This window comes from Thalia democratica, unplaced genomic scaffold, assembly GCF_965202585.1.
Source record: "Thalia democratica unplaced genomic scaffold, ktThaDemo2.hap1.1 HAP1_SCAFFOLD_64, whole genome shotgun sequence".
NCBI classification, from domain to species: Eukaryota; Metazoa; Chordata; class Thaliacea; order Salpida; family Salpidae; genus Thalia; species Thalia democratica.
Genome location: NW_028139250.1, coordinates 36,979 through 59,132, shown reverse-complemented (window position 1 = coordinate 59,132; position 22,154 = coordinate 36,979). Strand labels below are relative to the sequence as shown.

The window sequence follows — 22,154 nt, the reverse complement described above, 5'->3', positions numbered from 1 at the left end:
GAAGGTTTAAAAAGGTTTAGTTTGTCTAACGCTCAGTCAATAAAAATTAGCACGCTTCAATTAAAAATAAAAAAGAAATAAATAATGCAAAAATGACGCTGGATAAACTTACGCTGTGCAAGAGTGACGCACCGTGCTAAAGTGACCCACCGTGCTAAATAAACGCACTGTGCCAAAGTGAAGCTGTGCTATTCTGACACGCTCCCACTAAATCACCTAAAATAGAGCCCACTTAAAGGGCTATTTAATAATTCATTGCAAAAACTCGAACATAAAAAGAACAGGAAATATGTTTCATAAAAACAATAAAATTAATAATAGTAATAATAATAATAAATAATCATCAGATGTTTTAGGTTCGAAATGAATTGCACTTTGATAAACATTAATACAAAAGTTATAAAAAAAACAAACACTGTGACTTAATTACATAATTTTTTAGAGTACAAATTTTCAGTTCAAAAACTAATCTTCCATCTAAATTCTAAACAAACAAACAAAACTTAAAAAACTACAAATAAGTGACTATTTATTATATTAAATACTTTAAAATTTAATGAAATTTAAGAGGAGCATTTTCATTTGTCAAATTAATTAGATACTAAAATCCATTAAAATAAATTAAAAAATAAGTTAATCAATTTCTCAAAATTGGTTTAACCATCAGTTAACTTTTTAGATTTTAAGCATAAGCAATCATAAAAACTCAAAGTTTAAATAAACTGGTATTATGTTTGCCACTATTAAAAATAGGCTATTAGCACGCTATACCGTTGAGAATAGTTTTCTAGATACATTTATAGTACTTTTTAAAGTCAACACAAGTAATCGTATAAATACCAACATAACAACATTTTTAACTATTAGATTACATGATGTACTCTTATTTAGGGTTTCTACAACTCATTCTCATAATCGCCCACTTGGCAAAAATTTAAATAACAACCGCTCCTTTACTAATTAACAGCCAATTTTATTTTGCTGTTTTACTAGCTATTGCCTGCATATAGCCAACATCTGCCTAAATGGACGATATCGCCCAATTTAAGAAACCCTGCTACAAACTATATACGTATATACAATAATATACTTTTATACAAACCTTAAATTACATAAACTATGTGTTGGTATAAAACGATAACTTTTTGAATCTTTGACTAGTTTTCTACATAAAGTTTATTAAATTAAAAATAACAAACCAGTATTGTTTTGAGCAAGAAACTTGTTGGAACTAGATGAAACAATGTCAATAAACTTGCTCTTATCATTAATGCCAAACCACTTACAAGCAATTTTCGAAAAACTTTCATCGTTTTCTAAAATTGTGCTGTGTGTATTTTGAAAAAAATTAACTACACTGTTCACCAACCCTAAACCACTTTCTAAATCAAGATAGCAAACCTTCATATTTGTTTTGAGTGCAGACCTGCATTAAAAAACGCATTTAAAAGAAATAAATGTTTTTAATTACTATTATTTGAATCTGAATTAATTGATTTAATTAATAAAATTGAACTTAAACCCGGTAAAACTAATAACTTTCAATATAATTTACGTAACAAGATTAATTCTATAAAAAAGTCTAATAAACTTGTTATTTTTGCAGACAAAACTAATAATTTGTATAAAATCAGTCCAAAAAATTATGATAAGTTACTTTTAGATAATATCACAAAAAACTATAAAAAATGTACCAATAATCCGGCTGATACGATAGACTCCCGTGCACAAGAACTTTTAAATGAAAATAATATTACTGGTAAACGTATACCTAAGTTAGAAAGATCGCAAGCATATATAACAGTAAAGGATCATAAAGATAATTTTCCTGCAACAGTCAAGTGCAGACTAATAAGTAAAAGTAAAACGCATATTGGTAAAATATCTAAACAAATTTTAACTAGTATAATTAAAGACGTAAGAACAGCCACTAGTCTAATCCAATGGAAAAACACTGGTGAACTATTACAATGGTTTAATAATATTAACAATAAAAGTAGTAAGCGTTTTATTAGCTTTGATATCGTCGAATTTTATCCGTCTATTACAAAAGCGCACTTAATTAACGCACTAGATTATGCATCCCAATTTTCTGATTTTAATAAATCAGATACAGACATTATATTCCATTCGTGCGACTCTTTGCTTTTTTCGGGTGATGATGTATGGAAGAAAAATGATACCGATAGTTTTTTTGATATACCAATGGGTAGTTTTCATGGAGCGGAGGTATGCGATCTTGTAGGCTTATACATCCTAGATAAACTCAAAAGTATTTTTGATAATTGTGGGTTGTATAGAGATGATGGACTCGGTGTTATTGATCTTTCAAAACCTCTTGTTTACGAAAAAATTAAAAAGTCAACGTTTAGATTGATGTCTGATATCGGTTTTAAAATAACTTTAGAAATAGGAGCGCAAATAACGAATTTTTTAGATGTTACTTTAAATTTATCTAATAATACTTACCGTCCGTACCGTAAACTGAATTCTTTATTAAACTTTATCAATATTAATTCTGACCACCCTTATCATGTAAAAAAATGCCTCCCGGTAATGACACAAAAACGTCTAAGTACTCTCTCTTCGAATGAAAAGATATTTAACGAAATAAAAGCACCGTACGAAAATGAATTAAAAAATCGAGGTTTTAAATGTAAATTAAAGTATGAAAAATTAGATGTAGATAAAAAACGCAAAAAACCGCGTAACCGACATATAATGTGGTATAATCCTCCATATTGCTCTTCAGTTAATATAAACTTAGGTAAAGAATTTTTAAAGCTAGTCGATAAACACTTCCCCGATAGCCACTTTTATAACAAAATTTTTAATAGAAAGACAGTTAAAATTTCTTATAGTTGCATGAGTAATGTTAAAACTTTAATACAATCGCACAACAAAACAGTAATTTCAAATTTTAAAAATAGACATATTAAAGCTAACACAAATAATAACTCTAGTAATAAAGTTAGTAATAACGTAGATATGAACAATATTTCTAATTATACTAATCAAATTAATAATAACAGTAATAATAATAATTTTAATAACATTAATAATAATGATAATCCTAATAGTAAAAATTTTAATTATGGTAACAATAATGTAAAACATATTAAAACTTTAACATCAAAGATATAAGCTATAATGATAACTTTAATATTAATGATAATGAAAATATCCATATCAATAGTACTAACAATAGTGTAGATTATAATAATCAACGTATAACTAGAAGTATTTCTAAAATGATAAAAGAAAACTTAGAACAAGTAAGTGATAATAGCGCTAAAAGTATAAGTAAAATGCATAACAATAAAACTATAAATAAATATTCAAAACCAACTAACCCTAATAGTAATAAGTTAAGTAATATGCCTAAAACATGTAATTGCCGTAAACTAAACAAAGATAACTGCCCATTAAAAGGTAATTGTTTAATTAAAAATGTAATTTATAAAGTTAAAGTTGAAAGTAAGGGCCCAGATAAAATTTATATCGGAAGTACAGCAGGTAGTTTCAAGGATAGATATGCTAATCATAAACATACTTTTAAAAATATAAATAAAAAACAAAGCACGCGTTTATCGGATTATGTCTGGAGCTTTTTTCACAGGTACGGTAAAAGGCCAAACATGGAGTGGAGTATTGTTTCAAAGATCAAACATGCATCCAACGGAGTAAGTTGAATTTGCCCAACTTGTAATACAGAAAGAGCAGTAATTGCAGCAGAAGATAAAGACCTACTTCTGAATAAGCGGCAAGATTTATCGAATATCTGTCCCCATAACCGACGATTCTACTTTAAATAACTCTGTCTATTTATGTACTAATTTATTTCACAAAACTCACATATACTTGCAAGTTTAATACTTCATGTTTTTAAGCTGTATAAATTATTGAACAATTTGTTAAAATTATTATGACGTAACATTTCTGCACAACTCAATTTAATTTTCATTTTTAAAACTTGCCTATTCTTAGAGCTTTTTGAGGTTAGTGCCTACTTTTATTAAATTTGTTTTTTTTGTGGACAATTTTATAATTTTATGCTTTTATCCCAAACTTTGTTTTTAAACCATAAAGTCCATTTATAGTTACTACCTAGATAAATACTATACATAATTATACATGCTTTTTTCTGCTATTTTTCTAATGTGTGTTAACATTTTATAGACTCCGTAGATCTGTTCTTAAATTTATTTGAGAGCAGTGAAACGCCGTTAGTTGAAATAAAGTTTTAGCACAAGAACATCTGTGGTAATTACTGTTATATATTTTTTATAACCAAAAAATTTAACAAAAAATTAAAAACTACAACAAATTCACTATGACAAGCACTTCATTAAAATAAATTAAACATAAGTTTAAGAAACGATCTAAGTACCTTAGATAAGCTAATTTATACCGTGTATGTAACACTCTCTAAAAATGCTAACTTCTTAAGTTACAAAAACTTAAAAAAAGACTCTTGTTCTTTTGAATTTAAATTTTTAAGTTTTTCTGTGAGTAGTGGCAACTAGTTTTTTAATAAAATGTTAAATTAAAGGGAACGGGTCAGAAAAGCACGGGTGACACTTTAGCACGGGGTGACACTTTAGCACGGGTGACATTTTAGCACGGTTGACAATTTAGCACGGAGTCACTTTAGCACGGGATGACACTTTAGCACGGGGTGACATTTTAGCACTGCGTCACTTAAGCACGGGGTGACACTTTAGCACGGCTTCACTTTAGCACGAAGTGACACTTTTGCACGGCGTCATTTTAGCATGGAATTACACATATGTTTATGCTTATATGTTATGTTGAAAAATATAAAAATAAACTATGCAACATAATACTACAAGCTTTTAATATGTTTCAAGTTAAAGCTTTAACTAAAACTTCGTATTTAATATAAAATTACACTAGTTACTCTATGGCAAACCTCAACTTAATAATAACAATATAAAAGTAATTTTAAAAATTCTATAAAATCATTTTAGTAAGATATTTTAACTAACGTATTTAAATATTTACTATCATATTTTAAACGTAGAACTACTTGTTTAAACCTAGCAACGTATACGAGCTTAAGGTTTTTATAACGTTATTTAATAAGATTATAGCTTAATTTAACTTCAGTGGGTAAAGTATAAATATTAATAAATACTAGTATATTAGTAAATACGTTAAATAAATAAGTAAATGTGTAAGATTTATATATAGACTGCAACAAAAGTGAATAAAACTGTTTTACAATTTTCCCTGTCTGTTTAGGTTTTCTATTCTTTTAAATTTTAATAAATAGCAGAATTTGAAGTTTGATCAGTAAAATTTTTATTTGATTATTTTAAACCGATTGTTTCAAAAGTGTTTGCTAAAGTGATATCCGTGCAAAAGTGTCATCCCGTGCTAAAGTGACACTCCGTGCTAAAGTGACGCCGTGCTAAAGTGTCACCCCGTGCTAAAGTGTCACTCCGTGCTAAAGTGTCACCCCGTGCTTAAGTGTCACACCGTGCTAAAGTGTCATCCCGTGCTAAAGTGTCACCCCGTGCTAAAGTGACGCTGTGCTTTTCTGACATCTACCCAAATTGAAACCAACTATTAAAAATTTGGCTAAAAACCTTTTTTTATAGAAAAGTTGCAGAAACTTTTCTTTGGTTAATTGTAGAAAGAATTTTATAATACTTTTAGATTTATTTAGTTAACTAAATAATTTACTAGTTCTTTTTATTTACGATACATTTAGTTTTGTATAAAGTCTAAATGAAAACTAACTGCTATATACTATAAGCAATTGACAGCACCGTACATCCATAAACAACAGCTTTTGTAACAATCGGCAACCTATTTTAGTCCTTATTAAAGACTCACCAGGCATACATTGTCACAAAGGGTTGCCACGCAAAAATTTAAAATTTAGTCTGACTTTACAAAATTTTGACTGATTTAGCCTGACTTTTACCTTTCTCTTAGGTACGCTTTAAAGTACCTACTTCCATTTAAATACGCATTATGAGTACACATATTTTGATAAGTACGCATTTTAGTACGCTCTTATTATTCTCAGTACAGATTTTGAACCCAAATAAAAACTTTCTGTCACGTTTTTTTTTATTTAGACTAGTAATTCTTAGCTACAAACTTTCTGTTGAGTAGCTGCTGTGTTCAGAATGTGTACTTCAAAAAACACAAAACTAAATAACATAATCTGCTTTAACTTATTTCTAAATTCTAAATAATTTTGAAAAAGTTATATAGAGAAGTAAACAATACACATAAACTTGTTACATAAAATACTAAACTAAGTGCTTAATTTTAAAGGTCTTAATAACTTATTAAAACAAAAAACAGTCTGATTCTAAAATTTTGCAATATAGAAGTTTATGCATATATCAAAGTTTTAATATGGAAGTGTCCTTGCCACAAATAATCAGCACTAAAAAGATTACATACAGCAACTACTTGTACAAATAGGGTAATAGTTCAACATATTTTCAGGAAAATTTTGCAATTTTAGTCTGACTTTATAAAGGACTTTTTTATTGAACTTTACCATATGAAGGCTTTGGAATTTAATGTAATTGTAAGTAATTTTCTAAGAAATTTTGCAATTTTAGTCTGACTTGAAAGAATTTTTTGTTAATTTTTTAATGATTTTAAGGCTTTGAAAATTAAGGAATTTTGTAAATTAGAACTGAAAAATACTGACTTTCATGAATCTTCACCTAAAAAAACTGACTTTTGGTCATTTTGACCCCAAAAAACTAACATGCCTGACTTTTTCCGATTTTTCTAAAAAAATAACTTAGCCTGACCCATGGCAACTTTGGTTACAATGAACCGTTGTATGAATCAAACATTACTAGTGAATTGTTTGTTGTGGGTACAGGAAAAAATGTTCTTTAAATCGTTCACAACTAAACGTCTAAGACATTGTCAGTTTAAATGTGAGATTATATTTTACTCTGGTTTTGATCAGTTAACTAGTAGTTATTTTGGCTATTTTCAGCAAAACTGAGGTATTTTACCCCATTATTCAATACGCACTAGATTATACCGCACAATCACCAACAACATTTTCATATGAGCTGTTGTTAATGGATGTGCAGTGCAGTCTAGTAGGTATTAAATGGTGGCGTAAAAATATCTTCGCTTTGCTGTAGATAGCCGAAATAACTACTAGTTACTATAATCTAGTGATCAACCGGATTCAAAAATTAGGATCCGTACAATTTAAAAAAATGTTAATGGTTGAAGCAAAATTACACTCCGATTTTTTTTCTTATCACTTTTTTTAGCTAATAATTAAATGAAATAAATAATTTCTTCGAAATATATTTTGAATTTGATTAACTTTGAATAATATTTGGTCAAGTATAGAAAGATATTTTCTTAAATATAAAATAATTAATATTACCAATCTATTGGTTAATACGCACAAAAATTAGATTAAAACTAAACAAGCAGTCAAAGTTATAAAACTAATATTCACAGTAAATACTAAACAAAATCAGTTTGAATTATTTATACATGTTATGGGATAGTTGTTTTTCACTGGACAAAATCAGACTAGACAAAAGGTGATTTTTAAGGTAAAAGTACAGATGCTCATGAAAAATTTAATACATTCGTTAGAACAGTAAAAAACAAACAGGTTCTTAACTGTACATTTAACAACATGTCTGCAAAACTTGACTGTTTTTATAAACAATTGTTTGTGTTATAGTGCCAATACTAGTGTAATGGCAAGTACTTTAAAAAATTAAATATAGGTACTATTAAAGGTAAAATTCAGAAAACTGTGCAATTTTAAATATATGTTTTTATCGCCATATAAAACAAATACTTTTATACATGGTTGCCACTGATCAAGCTGAGAAAAATTTCCTGACATTTCCTGACTTTTTACCAAAATTTTCCTGACTTTTCTAAATCATACTCTTAAATTAAACTTCTTCTAAAATAAATAATCTAACACTTGAAACTATATAAAGCTTTCAATCTTATTTTAATACAGGGTAAAAATCAACAGTTTTTTGCTGAATTCTATCAAAATTCCAGTACATCACTTAAACCATCTGTGTATGATTCATGTTTGTAATAAACAGCTCTATCAGCAAAATACTTGTATTATCACCTTATAAACACAGCTTGTCTGAAAAAAGACACAATTTTTTAGCATTTCCTAGCATAAATGTATCTAGATAAACAAATGACATATAAGGAACTTTTAAAACTTTTGTGTATATATCACAGTTTTACTATGGAAGTGTCCTTGCTACAGATCATCAATACTAAAAAGCTTACAAAATCTGCTCGTTCAAGTAGGGTACTTGTTCAATATGTTAATAGAAAATTTTTGCAGTTTTATAAAGGATATTTTACTAATTTATACCAGGTGAAGGCATTGGAAATAAATATTTTTACAAATATTTTTGCAAATTTCTAGGAAAATTTTGGATTTTTTTTCTGACTTTAAAGGACTTTTAATCAATTTTTACCATTTGAAGGCTTTGGAAAACAAGGAATTTTGTAAATTAAAACTGACAAAATCTGATTTTTTTTTAATTTTATAAAATTTCCTGACTTTTTTTCAAAACCCCCCTTTTTTAACTGATTTTTCCTGACTTTTGTCATTTTTTTAAATTTCTCCTGACTTTTCCTGATTTCCTGACCGAGTGGCAACCCTGTTTATAACTATACATTTAAGAACATACCTGCAAAAATTAAACTGTTTTTAAAAGGAATTGTTTGTGTTAGAGTGCTTTAGGTAGGATGGGTGTCATAATGGCACATCGACATTTTAGCACAGGTGGTCAATTCAGCACGATGCGTCAATTGTGCACCGTGGATCAATTTTGCACGGAGGGTTACTTTTAATACTGCGTCATTTTATCACGGTGCGTCACTTTAGCACAGTGGATCACTTTTGCACGTCGGGTCAATTTTGCACAAAGCCTTTTTTTGCACAAGCTAAAGCTCTTCAAAAAGAGGAATTATGAAACTTTCAATTGATAAAATATAAATGTTAATACACGAAATTTGTAGAAATTTTAAGCTTTACCTAAAACTTTTTTTTTATTTGTTTTAAATTTTATAACGCTTAGTTCAAAAGTAAACTGTTAAAAAAAACGCTTCGAGCAAAAATAGAAGAGAAAGAAATTGTGCAAAAATGACGCTCGATGATAAACTGACGCCGTGCAAAAGTGACCCTCGATGCAAAAATGATGCTCCGTGCAAGTAATACACCATGCAAAAATGACTCAAAGCTAAAGTTACCCACCGTGCTAAATAGACGTTATGCAAAAGTGACGCATTGTGCTAAAGTGACCCACTGTGCAAAAGTAACGCACCGTGCTAAAGTCACGCCTTACTATTCTGACATGTTCCCCTTTAGGTAATGGTCTACAATTTGAATATGCAAGTATAGGTGCTATTTTAAGATAAAGTTCAGACGATTGTTAAATATTAATACATTAGTTAGAACAATAAAACTAAATGGGTTCATGACTGTAAGTTTAAAACATGTCTGCAAAATTTGAACCATTTAAAAAAATAAGATTTTATAATGAGCAAGGTTGCCAAAATTTTTTAAGAAATTTCTTCCAGGTTATCTGAATTTTTTCCAGGTTTTTTAAAGTAGACGTATTTGGATATACTTCTAGTTTAAGATTAAAAACTGTTCTAAGTAGTATAACAACATTGAAAAGATACTATAAAGCTATTTTAAATGTGTTTTTTAATAAAAAACTCGAGATGAAGACAAAAAAAAATCTACATGGTAGATTTCTCGCGTCAAATTAAATTTTACTACTTAACAGGTAAAATTTGTTTAAGTTTCAGGTTTTAAGTGATTTTTGTTCAAAATTTCAGGTTTTTTTTAAATTTCCCAAAATCCAGGTTTTCCAGTTTTTTAGCCTAAATTGACGAATTCCAGATGTTTCCATGATTCCAGTTTTTTTGACAACCCTGCATGAATTACTTTTATTTTAATCCTTTATAAAAGCAACGTATGTAGCTATTTATAATTTTAATAACTCAATGGCTAAAAATATCTTGAGCCACAATTCACATACTGTACTCTTTTAAGTAAAGTAACTTTAATTAAACCAAATTTAGTTTATGTTGTTTAAAAATGAGTAAGTACTAAAATATCCTAGACCTTTAAGAATACATAGACATGGTTGCCACTGATCAAGCTGAGAAAAATTTCCTGACTTTTTACCAATATTTTCCTGACTTTTCTAAATCAGTTTTACTTTATAAATTGTTCACTTAATTTAATAAAATACTACCCAAACTATTTAATATAAATCTTTAAATTTAAAATCAATTAAAAAATAATATACTTAAGTAACTGTAAAAAAAAGACATAAAAAGTAAACTATATATCTGTTGTATAGTATATTTCCTCTTATCATTTAGTAAAAAATTTGTAACAAATAAATATACTCTTATTTACTTTAAAAACTTAAGTTGCTCTACAAAAAATACAAACAATAAGTAAATTTAATCTTGGCATTACCTCTCTTATAACTTAATTTATAAATTGAAACAACTTTGAAAAAATTATAAAGAGGTAAAGTATACACATTAACTTGTTACATAAAACACTAAACTAACTGCTTTGTTATAAAGAACTCAACTATTTAAACAAAAAACACTTTGATTCTAAAATTATGCTAGATAAACGTTTGTGTATATATCAGTTTCACTATGGAAGTGTCCTTGCTACAGATCATCAATACTAAAAAGCTTACAAAGTCTGCTTGTTCAAGTAGGGTACTTGTTCAATATGTTAATAGAAAATTTTTGCAGTTTTATAATAAAGATATTTTACTAATTTATACCAGGTCAACCATTGGAAATAAAATTAAATACTTTTGTAAATTTCTAGGAAAATTTGGAATCTTTTTCTGACTTTTAAGGACTTTTAATTAATTTTTACCATTTGAAGGCTTTGGGAAACAATGAATTTTGTAAATTTAAACTGACAAAATCTGACTTTTTTTTTTAAATTTTACCAAATTTCCTGACTTTCCCTGACTTTTTTTCAAAACCCCCCATTTTTTCCTGACTTTTCCTGACTTTTGTCATTTTTTTCAATTTTTCCTGACTTTTCCTGATTTCCTGACTTTTCCTGACCGAGTGGCAACCCTGCATAGAGCACATGTGACACCAGTTAATAAGGTATGGTTATAAAACATATATTTGAAAGACGTATTGAATAACTACCAGGGTTGCCACACACTCAGGCTACTCAGCATAACTCAGGCTAGTTGTGATATTTTTCCTAAAATTCAAGCTAGCTTTCTACAATATTAAATCTTCTTCGTACTATTTTTTTCCAGTTTTAGACTTATATAAGTTATATTTTCAATTTAATCATAAACTCAAGCTGATTAAGACCAACAGAATATAAACCAGGCTAGATTTGGTGACTCAGATTAGCTTTTTGTCACAAATAGTTGCTAACCTTGAAATATATAACATAATATACTTTTGATTTCAAAAAAAGAAATACTGTTTTAAAACGCATTGCATGATTAATAATACTTTCAAGTTACTCATTTAAAAGTAGACAAATAGTAATAATTTGGTACGTTTATTCTGATAATAAGTTCTTTTTGTACTTTAAAGTTTAAACAAACAAAGTTGGTTAAAGTAAAACTAACTTCTTTCTTGCAAGTAAACCTAATACAATTTGGTTTGGTTGGTAGTTAATTTTACTCGGATTTACTTCTTTTACATTAGCTATACAACTTTGTGATGATTTCTTGTGGTTTTGTTTTATTTTACCTAAAAAAAAGTTTAAGTACGAGGACTTCGACATAAAAACTTAACTTAAATCATTAGTATAATTCAGTGTGATAATTTTAAAGTCGAACAAATATAAATTTTCAATTCAAAAATACTTTATCAAGTCTTTTAAATACGACTTTTAATTAGTAAGGGTGGCCCGACGGTTTTTGAAAGATTTCTACATTGTTCAATGATAACTAAAATATAAGTTTTTAAGTGACAAGTATAAAATTAATCTTAAGTAAAAAAAGATTTTCGTAGCTTTAACAAACTTTAAACATATTGTATTGCTAATTAAGCCTTTTACAGAGTTGCAACTCGTATTTTCAAAATTTCATCCAGGTTTTTATAAGTACACATTTGGGTGTATTTTTAGTATTAAGTTTAAGGTTAAAAACTGTGTTAAATAGTATAAAAACATTGAAAAGATACTGTAAAGCTACTTTATTTGTGTTATGGAATACAAAAAAAATTGATGATGACCAAAAAAAAGTTATCTATATGAAAAAATCTTTGTGCCATATCGAAAATTTTCTACTTAATTTTATTTATTGTTTAAAATTCCAGGTTTTTTCAGATTTTTTTCAAAATTTCTCAAATTCCAGGTATTTTGCCTAAATTGTCAAGTTCCAGTTTTTTCCAGGTTTCTAGGTAAAGTGGCAACCCTGCTTTTAATTCGATCACAACCTGCATTTGTTTCTGAATTCTGGTTCAAATTCTTATAAAAATTTTATTAACCTATCATGGTAATAATATTGAAACTTGAAAAAAAACTCTCATGTAAGTCTTATTAATTAGACTATGGTGGTAATATCATACTTCAAAAAGTTATTTACGAAAAAAAAAGTTTAGTAAGTTTTTAAACTCTTTAATCATATCTCAAAAATTATTTAAATTATTAATAAAATAAAAATAGTATGTAGGATTACAACAATAAAAAATTATAAAAGAGTTTATTAAAATATATTAAAAAAAAATAAGTCAAAAGTATTTTTATTTAAATTGTCAGAATTTGAACTGTCTAATACAAATACATCAGCAACTTTATATGTTCTAATTTATAATAACGACATTTTGCACAGCACTTTTCTTTTCAGTTAACATGTTTCTTTTTGCTTAACAAGTTAATAAAGTATCAGGGAGTTCTTAAGACTCCAAAAAATTAACGTATTTAATGATTTATACAGAGAAAAATTTCTTGATTTATACAGAGAAAAATATGTTAGTTTGATAAAGGAACGTATTGTGCAAATTCTCCTTATCATTGTTATACAATCCATCGAACTTTCTTCATTAGGATCTGTATCTAAAACTATTTGCTACAGGTTTGCCAAAAGTTTTTTTTTTTAACTTACCAGGTTTTCTAAATTTCTTCAAGGTTATTTCAAATGACAAGTGTTTTGGTTCATTTTTAGTATAAAACTTAATTCAAGGTAAACAACTGCCTTTAGAAGTATAACATCATCGAAAACATACTAAATAAGTCGTAACTATTTTAAATGTATTTTTTAATTAATGATAACAATAAAATAAAAATTATTTTTTCTATATCATAGATTTTTCGTATCTAATCAAAATTTTATTACTTAACATGTAAAAATTTTGTGAAATTTCAGGTTTTCTAGGACTATAGTTTTTTTTTTTTGCAACCCTCTACCTAATAAAATTTAAATATTTTTGGTTTTATATTCTAAATAATTGTTTTCATTTGATGGTTCATAATAGAAAAATTAGTTTATTAAATACATTTCGTTTTGAATTCTGTTGGTAGATTTTTTAACACTAAAATTAAAGTTTTTTATAAAAGAACATAAATATTGTCATTTCAATTTGTTTTTCAAAACTATTAAAAATGTTTTATCGGAAAGATTTTCAAATATTAGTAATAGAGTAACGGTAAGAATATAAAAAATATTACTTAGAAAAAAAAGGAGAAAATATATTGTAGTTAAATAGTTATTTTTTCGTCTTATAAGTCTTCAAAGTTATAAGGAACCTATAGAACTTACCGACTTTGACCTTTTTATATCAACTTGAACTTATTTGGGCGCTTATAAGTATATGATAGCTACAGGGTTCATGCGCGATTTTTTTTCATTTAGCCTGACATTTTCCAAAGTAAGGAAAATCCCCTTTAGAAGTCATTTTAGGTATTTGGGGGTACTTGATTAGTACTATTGTAGTCTCCGACTTCAACTAGCTTTATCTCAAAAACATTTTGAGCTTTAAAAATCTGCAAAAAGCAACTCATAGCTTGGTTACAACTCAATAAAATAAGACTAAGTTGTGAAAAAGGTGATTGACCCTCCCTCCCCTATGCCCTTAACATAACAAACACAGTGATAAGTTTTAAAATAAGTGCTATATCTTATTTATTACTAGTACAAAAATTTAATATATATTACTAAACACAATTCTTCAATTTTATTAAGCTTAAAGTAAAAACATTATAACCAGAAAATTTATAATAAAACGACGTGCACATTGTCGTGTTTTATTAACACTTGAAATGAAACGCTTACACGAGTATTAAAATAAGAAAAAATGTTTATTATAGTATTTTGACTAATACTTAAAATTGATACATAATTATAACTCCTAAACTCGAAATAAATACAGCGATTGTTGATGTCATATCAAATTTAAAAAGCTTACACTTAAATTAAAAAAAAAAAAACTTTATTATTTTGTTCTTGTAAAGAAAAATAAATTGTTCCTAAAATTTGTACTCCCACAAAACTTGGTACTTATATCTTAAAGCTAAGTTTTAGTGTTGTCAATTCCCTAATAACTTTAAACAAACAGTAAAATATATGATAAACCGTTAAGAGAATTAGAAATAAAAACAGTTCAAACAACTAAGCTCTGAAAAACATAGCTGATGTTAACAAATTTAAACAAACAGCTAAGTTGTTGAACTAAACTGTATTTTTTAATGAATTTTCATAATTATGACGTATACAACCTACTCAAAACAAAATAAGGAAGATTCTTAATTTTTTTATAGAGATTCAACAAAAGGTTTTAAGCATTTACTTTTACAAATACTGACTGATTTTGTCTTTAATAACTAAATCTTTATTTTGAAGTATATTCACATCTCAATTTGATCTTGAAAAGATTTCTGAATTTTTTTAATCAAAAATTTTAAGCATTTGAACTGAGAAAAACTGAGTTTCTAAAATTTTTAAATAAATAAAAAATTTAGCCCGACGTTTTTCTAATTTTTTCAAAAAAACTGATTTAGCCTGACGCGCACGAGCCCTGTAGCTAAGAAAAGAATCTAAAAAATATGATCAAATTGTAAAACACAATATTTACACCTCTTTTCCCTTAACTTAGCAAGCAGCCATGAATGTTTAAAGCTGATAGTATATACTTTGAAATATTACTCATAAATTAAAAAAATAAAGCACAAATATATGTAATAAATAACTAACTGTTTAAATTAGAAGATTTTAAACCAATTTCTGTTATCACAGAGGCAGGTAAAGAAATAAAACTTTCTTGGTAAACAATTCTTCGGCACCAGTAAGTACTTGAGTTAGAAGCTACAGCCTTGTAATCTTCAACTGCAATACTTTTTTGATTAATTTCAAATTCAGCTCTTACATATCTCTGGCCGAGTGTCCCCCCTGAAGATACAAACGGCGTCTGTTTGGTTAAAAAATTAAACAACTTCAATCATGTTTTAGATGTAAATCAAGTATTATGTAAATCAAGTATTAAATAATTTATATTGTATGTGTTTATTTGGTATAAACCCTTATTTAAAGATTTATAAATAATGCAAACTATTTTAATCGTTTGTACAGATAAATTCTGACTTTTGTCAAAAGTTTTAGCAAAATTATAAATTATAAAAACTACAAAAACAAAAATTTATTTACAAAGTAATTACAATTTTAATCAAAACTAAAAAGAAATTAATTCCCATATTCATTTTAGAAATTCACAAACATTCAATCATTTGAGCTGACAAAACATGATATTTTACCAATATTGCCTGAAAAACTGATTCAGCATGACTTAATCTGACAAGTACAATCCTTGAGGTGTTTACATTATAAGTTTTTAAGCTTTTAATTACTAGCTTACTAATATAAACAGTTCTAACTTTTTTTTGACAGTTTTTCTAAAATAAATGCATAACGTATTTTTATTAAACCTAACTAGTTAAAAATCAACTTGTATTTTTTATTAAATTAGGAATATAAAATTTATATTATTAAATTTTACTATATTAATAGGTATTTAAATTTAGATATATTGGGCAGATTGGTATGCGATTAAAAGTTTTTTTAATATTTTAAGTCAATAATGCTTTATGAAACTTTTACTTATGAAAAAAAAAAAAGGTAAACATTATAAAAATTTCATACAAATACTTTTATATATATAAGATGTAACATTAGCGTTAAATCCTAGAGATCCTGATAAACTAAGCTTATCGGAATATATACCACACATGTTTTTGTGTTCAAACTTTATTCCGACTAACGGCGTTTCACTGCTCTCAAATAAATTTAAGAACAGATCTACGGAGTCTCAAAAAAGCTCTAAGTGTAGGCCTATTCTAGAGCTTTTTTGAGTGTTTACATATATATAGAGAATAAGGTGATTACTTAAACTAAATCACTTTGTACTGAGCCCACTTGAAGGGCTTTTAAATAATTTATTAGGAAAATTTGGTTTAACATATATATACATACATATATATACCTTATAATGCTTTGGTAGGTTTTGAGGTGCAAGCTGCATTATTTTCGATGAAAGTTCGGCTTGTATCAAATCCATACCTCTTTTATCTTCATTTTCATACGTGTGATTCCTGTCGAGATAAACCACGGCCAATCTGCCGAAACCTGCACTCTCGGCAAGACATTGCCGACCTATAGTATACAGTATAATATAATAACTAGTTTTGTGACACAAATTACGATAATAATCATAAACTTATCAAAAATTACATACAACATTTTTAGAATACTTTTTTAAATGCAAAACAAAATTAAAATACATAAATTCAAATTAAGTATAACTATCAACTGTTTTAAACGTAAGAGTTTTTGTATGCTATAAATTATAACATTTTAAGTAAATAAAAATAGTTTATAAAATATAATAAACATACACAAAGTGCTATTTTAGGTAACTAAGGTTTAAATGGGTTTTAAAAACATTTTAAAATAATACTTTTTTGTTTTACGTTTAATTTTAAACTGACAATTAGAAATAACAAAATTTAGTTATTAATAACAATAAATCTTTTATTTAGTAAATTGTTTAATCATGACTTATACTAAACATCGAATATAATCATATATATGCGTTACATAAGGATATACAATAAAAATAAGTGCATAATAATTTTACCTGCTTTAGATCCCATTATCCATGTGTGCTCTTGTCCTTGTGGAACAATGAAGATTCCAAAAGATTTTTTTTGTTTTTTGCAATCAATCACCTGAATCCTGTACCTTGCATTCACCACATCATCTTTAAGTTCATGCAATAGGTATCATTACTTAAATAATTTACTTAAACTTTTAATAAATCCTTTTTTCTTGTTTAGGAATTATTTTTTCATTGATGAATAAGAAGACTAATAGCTAAAGCATTCAACAGTGCTAAACTAATTTGTTTTATTTCTTTACATATATAACCTAATTAACTATTTCACATACATACACTTGCTTTGAAAAACCTTATTAATGGTGAAACATGGTACGGAATATTTAAACGTTATTGTTTTTTTTTTATACTAGATCTTCATTTTGTTTACTTTTGAAAGAAATGTTTTAGATAAAACGTTTTAAAAAACACTACAAGTATTTTATTTATGTATGCCAAATATAAAACAATTAATAATGGCGGGCGAAAGACATTTCAAAATCAGACAATTAAACTTTAAATATTTGAAATTATTTTTCAACTTTCAATATTCAAAACTCGAGTAACTCTGAGTAACGTTGTATTATCTTTTTTAATATTTTGTATCAATATAATCTTTTTAGTTGAACCTTATAGAAAATTTTAATTTTCCTATTTTAAAATTTTGTTTGAGATATAGTCAAAATAAATAAATTACAAAGTTTGAAAAAATGCCTATTTAAAGCAGTTTGAGTTATTATTATAACAATTTTTTACCATCATAATATTTATTAATTTAAACTTCTCTGATACAATTTTATTTCTTAAAATATTTAACTTTTGAGTTACGGTTTCTTAAATATTTTGAATTAATAATCTATCAGCTGCAATTTCTAGGCGCTTCTGATTGGCTAAAATTTTTCTTCAGTTTCTTTAAATTTTTAATTATAAAGCTTTTTATTTTATTTGTTTTGATATGGTGGGTTAGGGGTTTATATGTTAATAATGCACTGCTATATTATCACTTTATTTCATTGGCATATTTTGAGTGAAACAACTTCAAAAACCTTACTAATTCAGCCGACCCATTAACATGTAACCAAAAATTGATCTATACTTTTTTTAGTTTGTGTAATAACTTTAAACACAAACTTTAATACGTAAATGATCAAGACAGACAAAAAAGAAATAAGCATGATCAATAAAACTAATTACTTCAATCCGTTCTACTGCTAAGCAGTAAAAACTAACATCTAAAAAGCTTTTTTACAACTACTAGACAAATATTTCAAGTAAAGTGTACATTTTAATGAACACAAACTAAACAAAATAATAAATAGGAGCGATTTCAAAATATTATTAGTTGCATAAAAAAGTTAAAAAAATTATAAAAATACACAACTAAAAATACTTAAAAAAATATAAACGATTAAAAACACAACACCTTCCAGCTGCCAAATAAGGGAACAGGTCTAAATTGCACGAAGACAAATTTGCACGTGGGCACAAAATTGCACGTAGACGATTTTGCACCAAGGGTCAATTTTGCACGAGTTACATTTTTGCACGAGCGTAAAATAAACAAAAAAAAAACTTAAAAAAAACAATAAATAATATAAAAATAAGTTACTGACTGAGGGTAAGGGTTAGGGGTAACAGTGATAGTAATAATAAAAATAAAATAACTAATGAAAATTATAATTAAAAAAAAAGCTAATAATAGAAATTACAGTAATAGAAAAAAATAAAATAATATTTCAAAATAAATAAATAAAACAGTAATAACTTACCGACCGAGGGTTAGAGGTAACAGTGATAGTAAAAAAAAACTACATAAAAAAATTTAAATTAGCACAGAAATTATAAAAAAATTTAACCCGTGCAAAATGTTCTGCTCGTGCAAAAGTATCTTCGTGCTAATCCCTCGTGCAAATTAGACAGCTACCCGCCAAATAAATTCAACCTTAATAACAAATGCTTGGTCGAAAATTTCATATATAAAGCAACAATCAAGTCAGCAAACGAAAAAAAAACTATTTGGGATCAACAGGCAGCACATTCAAAAAAAGTTCAACCATTACAGTGACTTCAAAATATATACGGAAAATGAAACAGAACTACCAAAATACATCTGGAAGATTAATACAAACTAAATAAACTTTTATGTACCATTTGTAACTAAGTATGTATGTATTCAGGTTACTTATTTTCTTCTTTTTTTTTACTACACGAACTTTTTCAAAACTACAGAATTTCTTTTTCAATTGATAAATGTTAAATGAATTAAAAAATATTTAGTAGGTAAACTGTTTTAAAACACTTAAAATTATGACATAAGGATATAGGATTTATACAAATACAGTAACATTCCAATAAGGTACGCACTTTAAACACAGCGCAAAAATGCTTACCGAACCGACATTGCGTACCTATAACATTTTGACTTTAATTACTTTATTAATTTATTAAGCTTAATAAAACATTTTTAGAGCCACTATAGCTTACACATTACTAAAAAACTCCATAAAACAAAAACTTCCACCATATATACAAAACATATTTGTTGAAAGTTCATACATTTACTAATAAGTCTTGAGTATAAAATATGTAGTAATATGTAGTTATGATATGTATTTATTTGTACAGATTTTTAATGTGTACTTTAGGGTGCATCTGTTGCCCCTATAAAATGAAAATATTTGAGTAACATAGTGATAATTTTTTTCAGCGTGGAGAATCACATAAAAAAAAACACAAAAAGTATTAGCTTCCTAGATTATACCACCGTGGCGCACTTTAAATTTTTCTAAAACAACCCATACAACAACAATAGTAAATTGTATAGGAACTTGAAAATTAAACTTTCAAGCTTTTAGCTGCAAATTTTTGTACATGTAGCAATCATCACAAAAACACCTTCTTCGCGTTTTAAAATAACTTGAAGAAAGTCTCACGGAGGTACTTCTTGATTTTCTCAAAATAAAACCCTAAAAATAACGAGAAAATGATAAAAAAGCACAGAAAACCAAAAAAATCATGTGGAAACTCAGGGGTCGGGGCAACAGATGCACCCTAGTGCAGTGATCGTCAAAGTGTGCACGGAAATTATTTTAATGCGCACGAAATCTGATTTAGTGTGCATGAATAATAATCCTAAAATTTGAAACTTGCACTAGATATTCCGGACCGCTTGATGAATGGCAAAAAAGGTCTTAGGCGTAGATTGCTTAAAAGTTGAAGAAGATAGGTTTTTATTAAAAAGTCTTTTTTCGTCCTTTTAAGTTGCAGCTTTCATAAAAAAATTGGACTTATTGACTTTGTAAGCTTAAATCTCAAAAACTTTTTGAATTTTTAACATCTGATAAAGTGATTGTTACCTAAAATCTCTATAATGAGATCAAGATGTAAAAAAAACCGCAGTGACCCCATGCTCTTAACTGTTTTTTTTTTCAAATGATCAAAAGGACTTTTTAAATTACTCAGTACTATACAAAATAAACATATATAAATAAAGTTTCAACTAACCAGAAGAAAACAGTTCTATTTGAGGCAAATCTTTAGCTAGTCCTTTACTAGCAAGATTATTTCGAATCATTGCATAATACTGCTGTTCTTTTATTACCTTTTTTGCTTCTGCCTGAATTAAGTAGTTTTTTATTCTCAAAGCTTGCAGCTTTTATAATTTATATACTACTTATGCATATCAAAAAATTTTTATGTTATATATACTTTTTTTTTCAAAAAATATAACAAAACACATTTCATTTTTTATTAAGTTTATTTGAGTACTTTCAAGTAAGTTTTGTCAAAAATAGTATCTCACTTAATTAGACTGAATTGAAACTGAAATAAAATTATTATGCAGTTATAACGATGAAGTTTAAAAATATAAAATGACGTAATAATCAAGTGTAAAAAGTAACAAATGCTAACTTTTAAGAACTTTGCTGTACTAATTAAACTTGTTAGACTAGATCAAACTAGAACAATCCAGCGATAAAAACTAAGAATTAAAAATAAAACAATATTTTTTTTAATTTAAGGAACTAATTACTTTAAAATTACCTACTACTAGGATTTCAAAACTCTACTTTGAAATACGAAATTTTTCTGCTTACATAAACTGGGCCTTAAAGTTTAATGCATAAGGCTTCCAGAATATGTAGCTGAAAATATCTACTTTTTTTCTAGACATCAATTTTCAATAGAAATATATTTTGACGAATTTTTGTTATAAAGAGTATTATTACTTCACTTTTGTTCAATTAAGGTAGGTAGCTTAAACGTTAAGTTGTTAAACATAATAGTATCTCTCTTTATAATCTTGTCAACGATGGTTAGTTTTAATTTTAAGTGTTATACTAAAAATAAAACAAGTCTTACTTCGTCTTTTAATCTTTTTGGCTTTTCGTCGTCATCAAAGCATATTTCTATTAGTTTGAACTTTTGACTAACTTTAGTAAACACAAAAAGATATAATGGCATCCTCCACTCACCAGCCGAATTACATTCGTCTAAGCTAACCTATTAATCAAAAAATATTTATAAGAGATTTATAAACAGAAATAAACTTCGGAAAACATTTAGCTTTTTGTGTATAAAGCGGCTAAAGAGGGTATGCTGAAGCCTGTACTTCCCCTAAAAAAAATCACAGATTTTTCACCGAAAACGTTGTATAATAAGAAATAATACATATGTTTTCATAGTTTTCTTTTTACAAATTCATAAATGTATAGTGATGAATTTACAAGATGTAAGCATTAGATATCACTAGTTCTTTTTCAATGATGTGAGAAACTTGCAATAAGCTGTAACATTTTAAATCAATAATTTATTGTGACTTTAGTATAAATTATAACTATAAGAACTTACTTAAAAATTATTTTTTTAATAATTCACATAAAGTTTTAGATTTAAAATGCTCTTTAATGTAGATAAGTTAATAAATTACACTATTTTTAGCTTTTTAACTCAAATTTACTTCTAGA

The 22,154-nt window shown here is 26.9% G+C and overlaps 1 protein-coding gene across 2 annotated transcripts in view; it reads right to left on the bottom strand.

Annotated features, from left to right (window-relative positions):
* Window positions 1-22,154, bottom strand: part of LOC145845457 (eEF1A lysine and N-terminal methyltransferase-like) — a 45,607-nt gene that overhangs the window by 5,428 nt on the left and 18,025 nt on the right. The window contains exons 5-11 of one of the 2 annotated variants that reach the window (XM_082952720.1): window positions 21,550-21,690; window positions 20,692-20,803; window positions 17,170-17,292; window positions 16,516-16,685; window positions 15,234-15,447; window positions 11,667-11,790; window positions 1,200-1,426 (exon numbers count right to left, since the gene is read on the bottom strand). In XM_082952720.1, the coding sequence (XP_082808846.1) occupies window positions 1,200-1,426; window positions 11,667-11,790; window positions 15,234-15,447; window positions 16,516-16,685; window positions 17,170-17,292; window positions 20,692-20,803; window positions 21,550-21,690 (1,111 nt within the window). The remainder of the gene's footprint in view (window positions 1-1,199; window positions 1,427-11,666; window positions 11,791-15,233; window positions 15,448-16,515; window positions 16,686-17,169; window positions 17,293-20,691; window positions 20,804-21,549; window positions 21,691-22,154) is intronic. The other variant, XM_082952721.1, reaches the window with a different exon arrangement.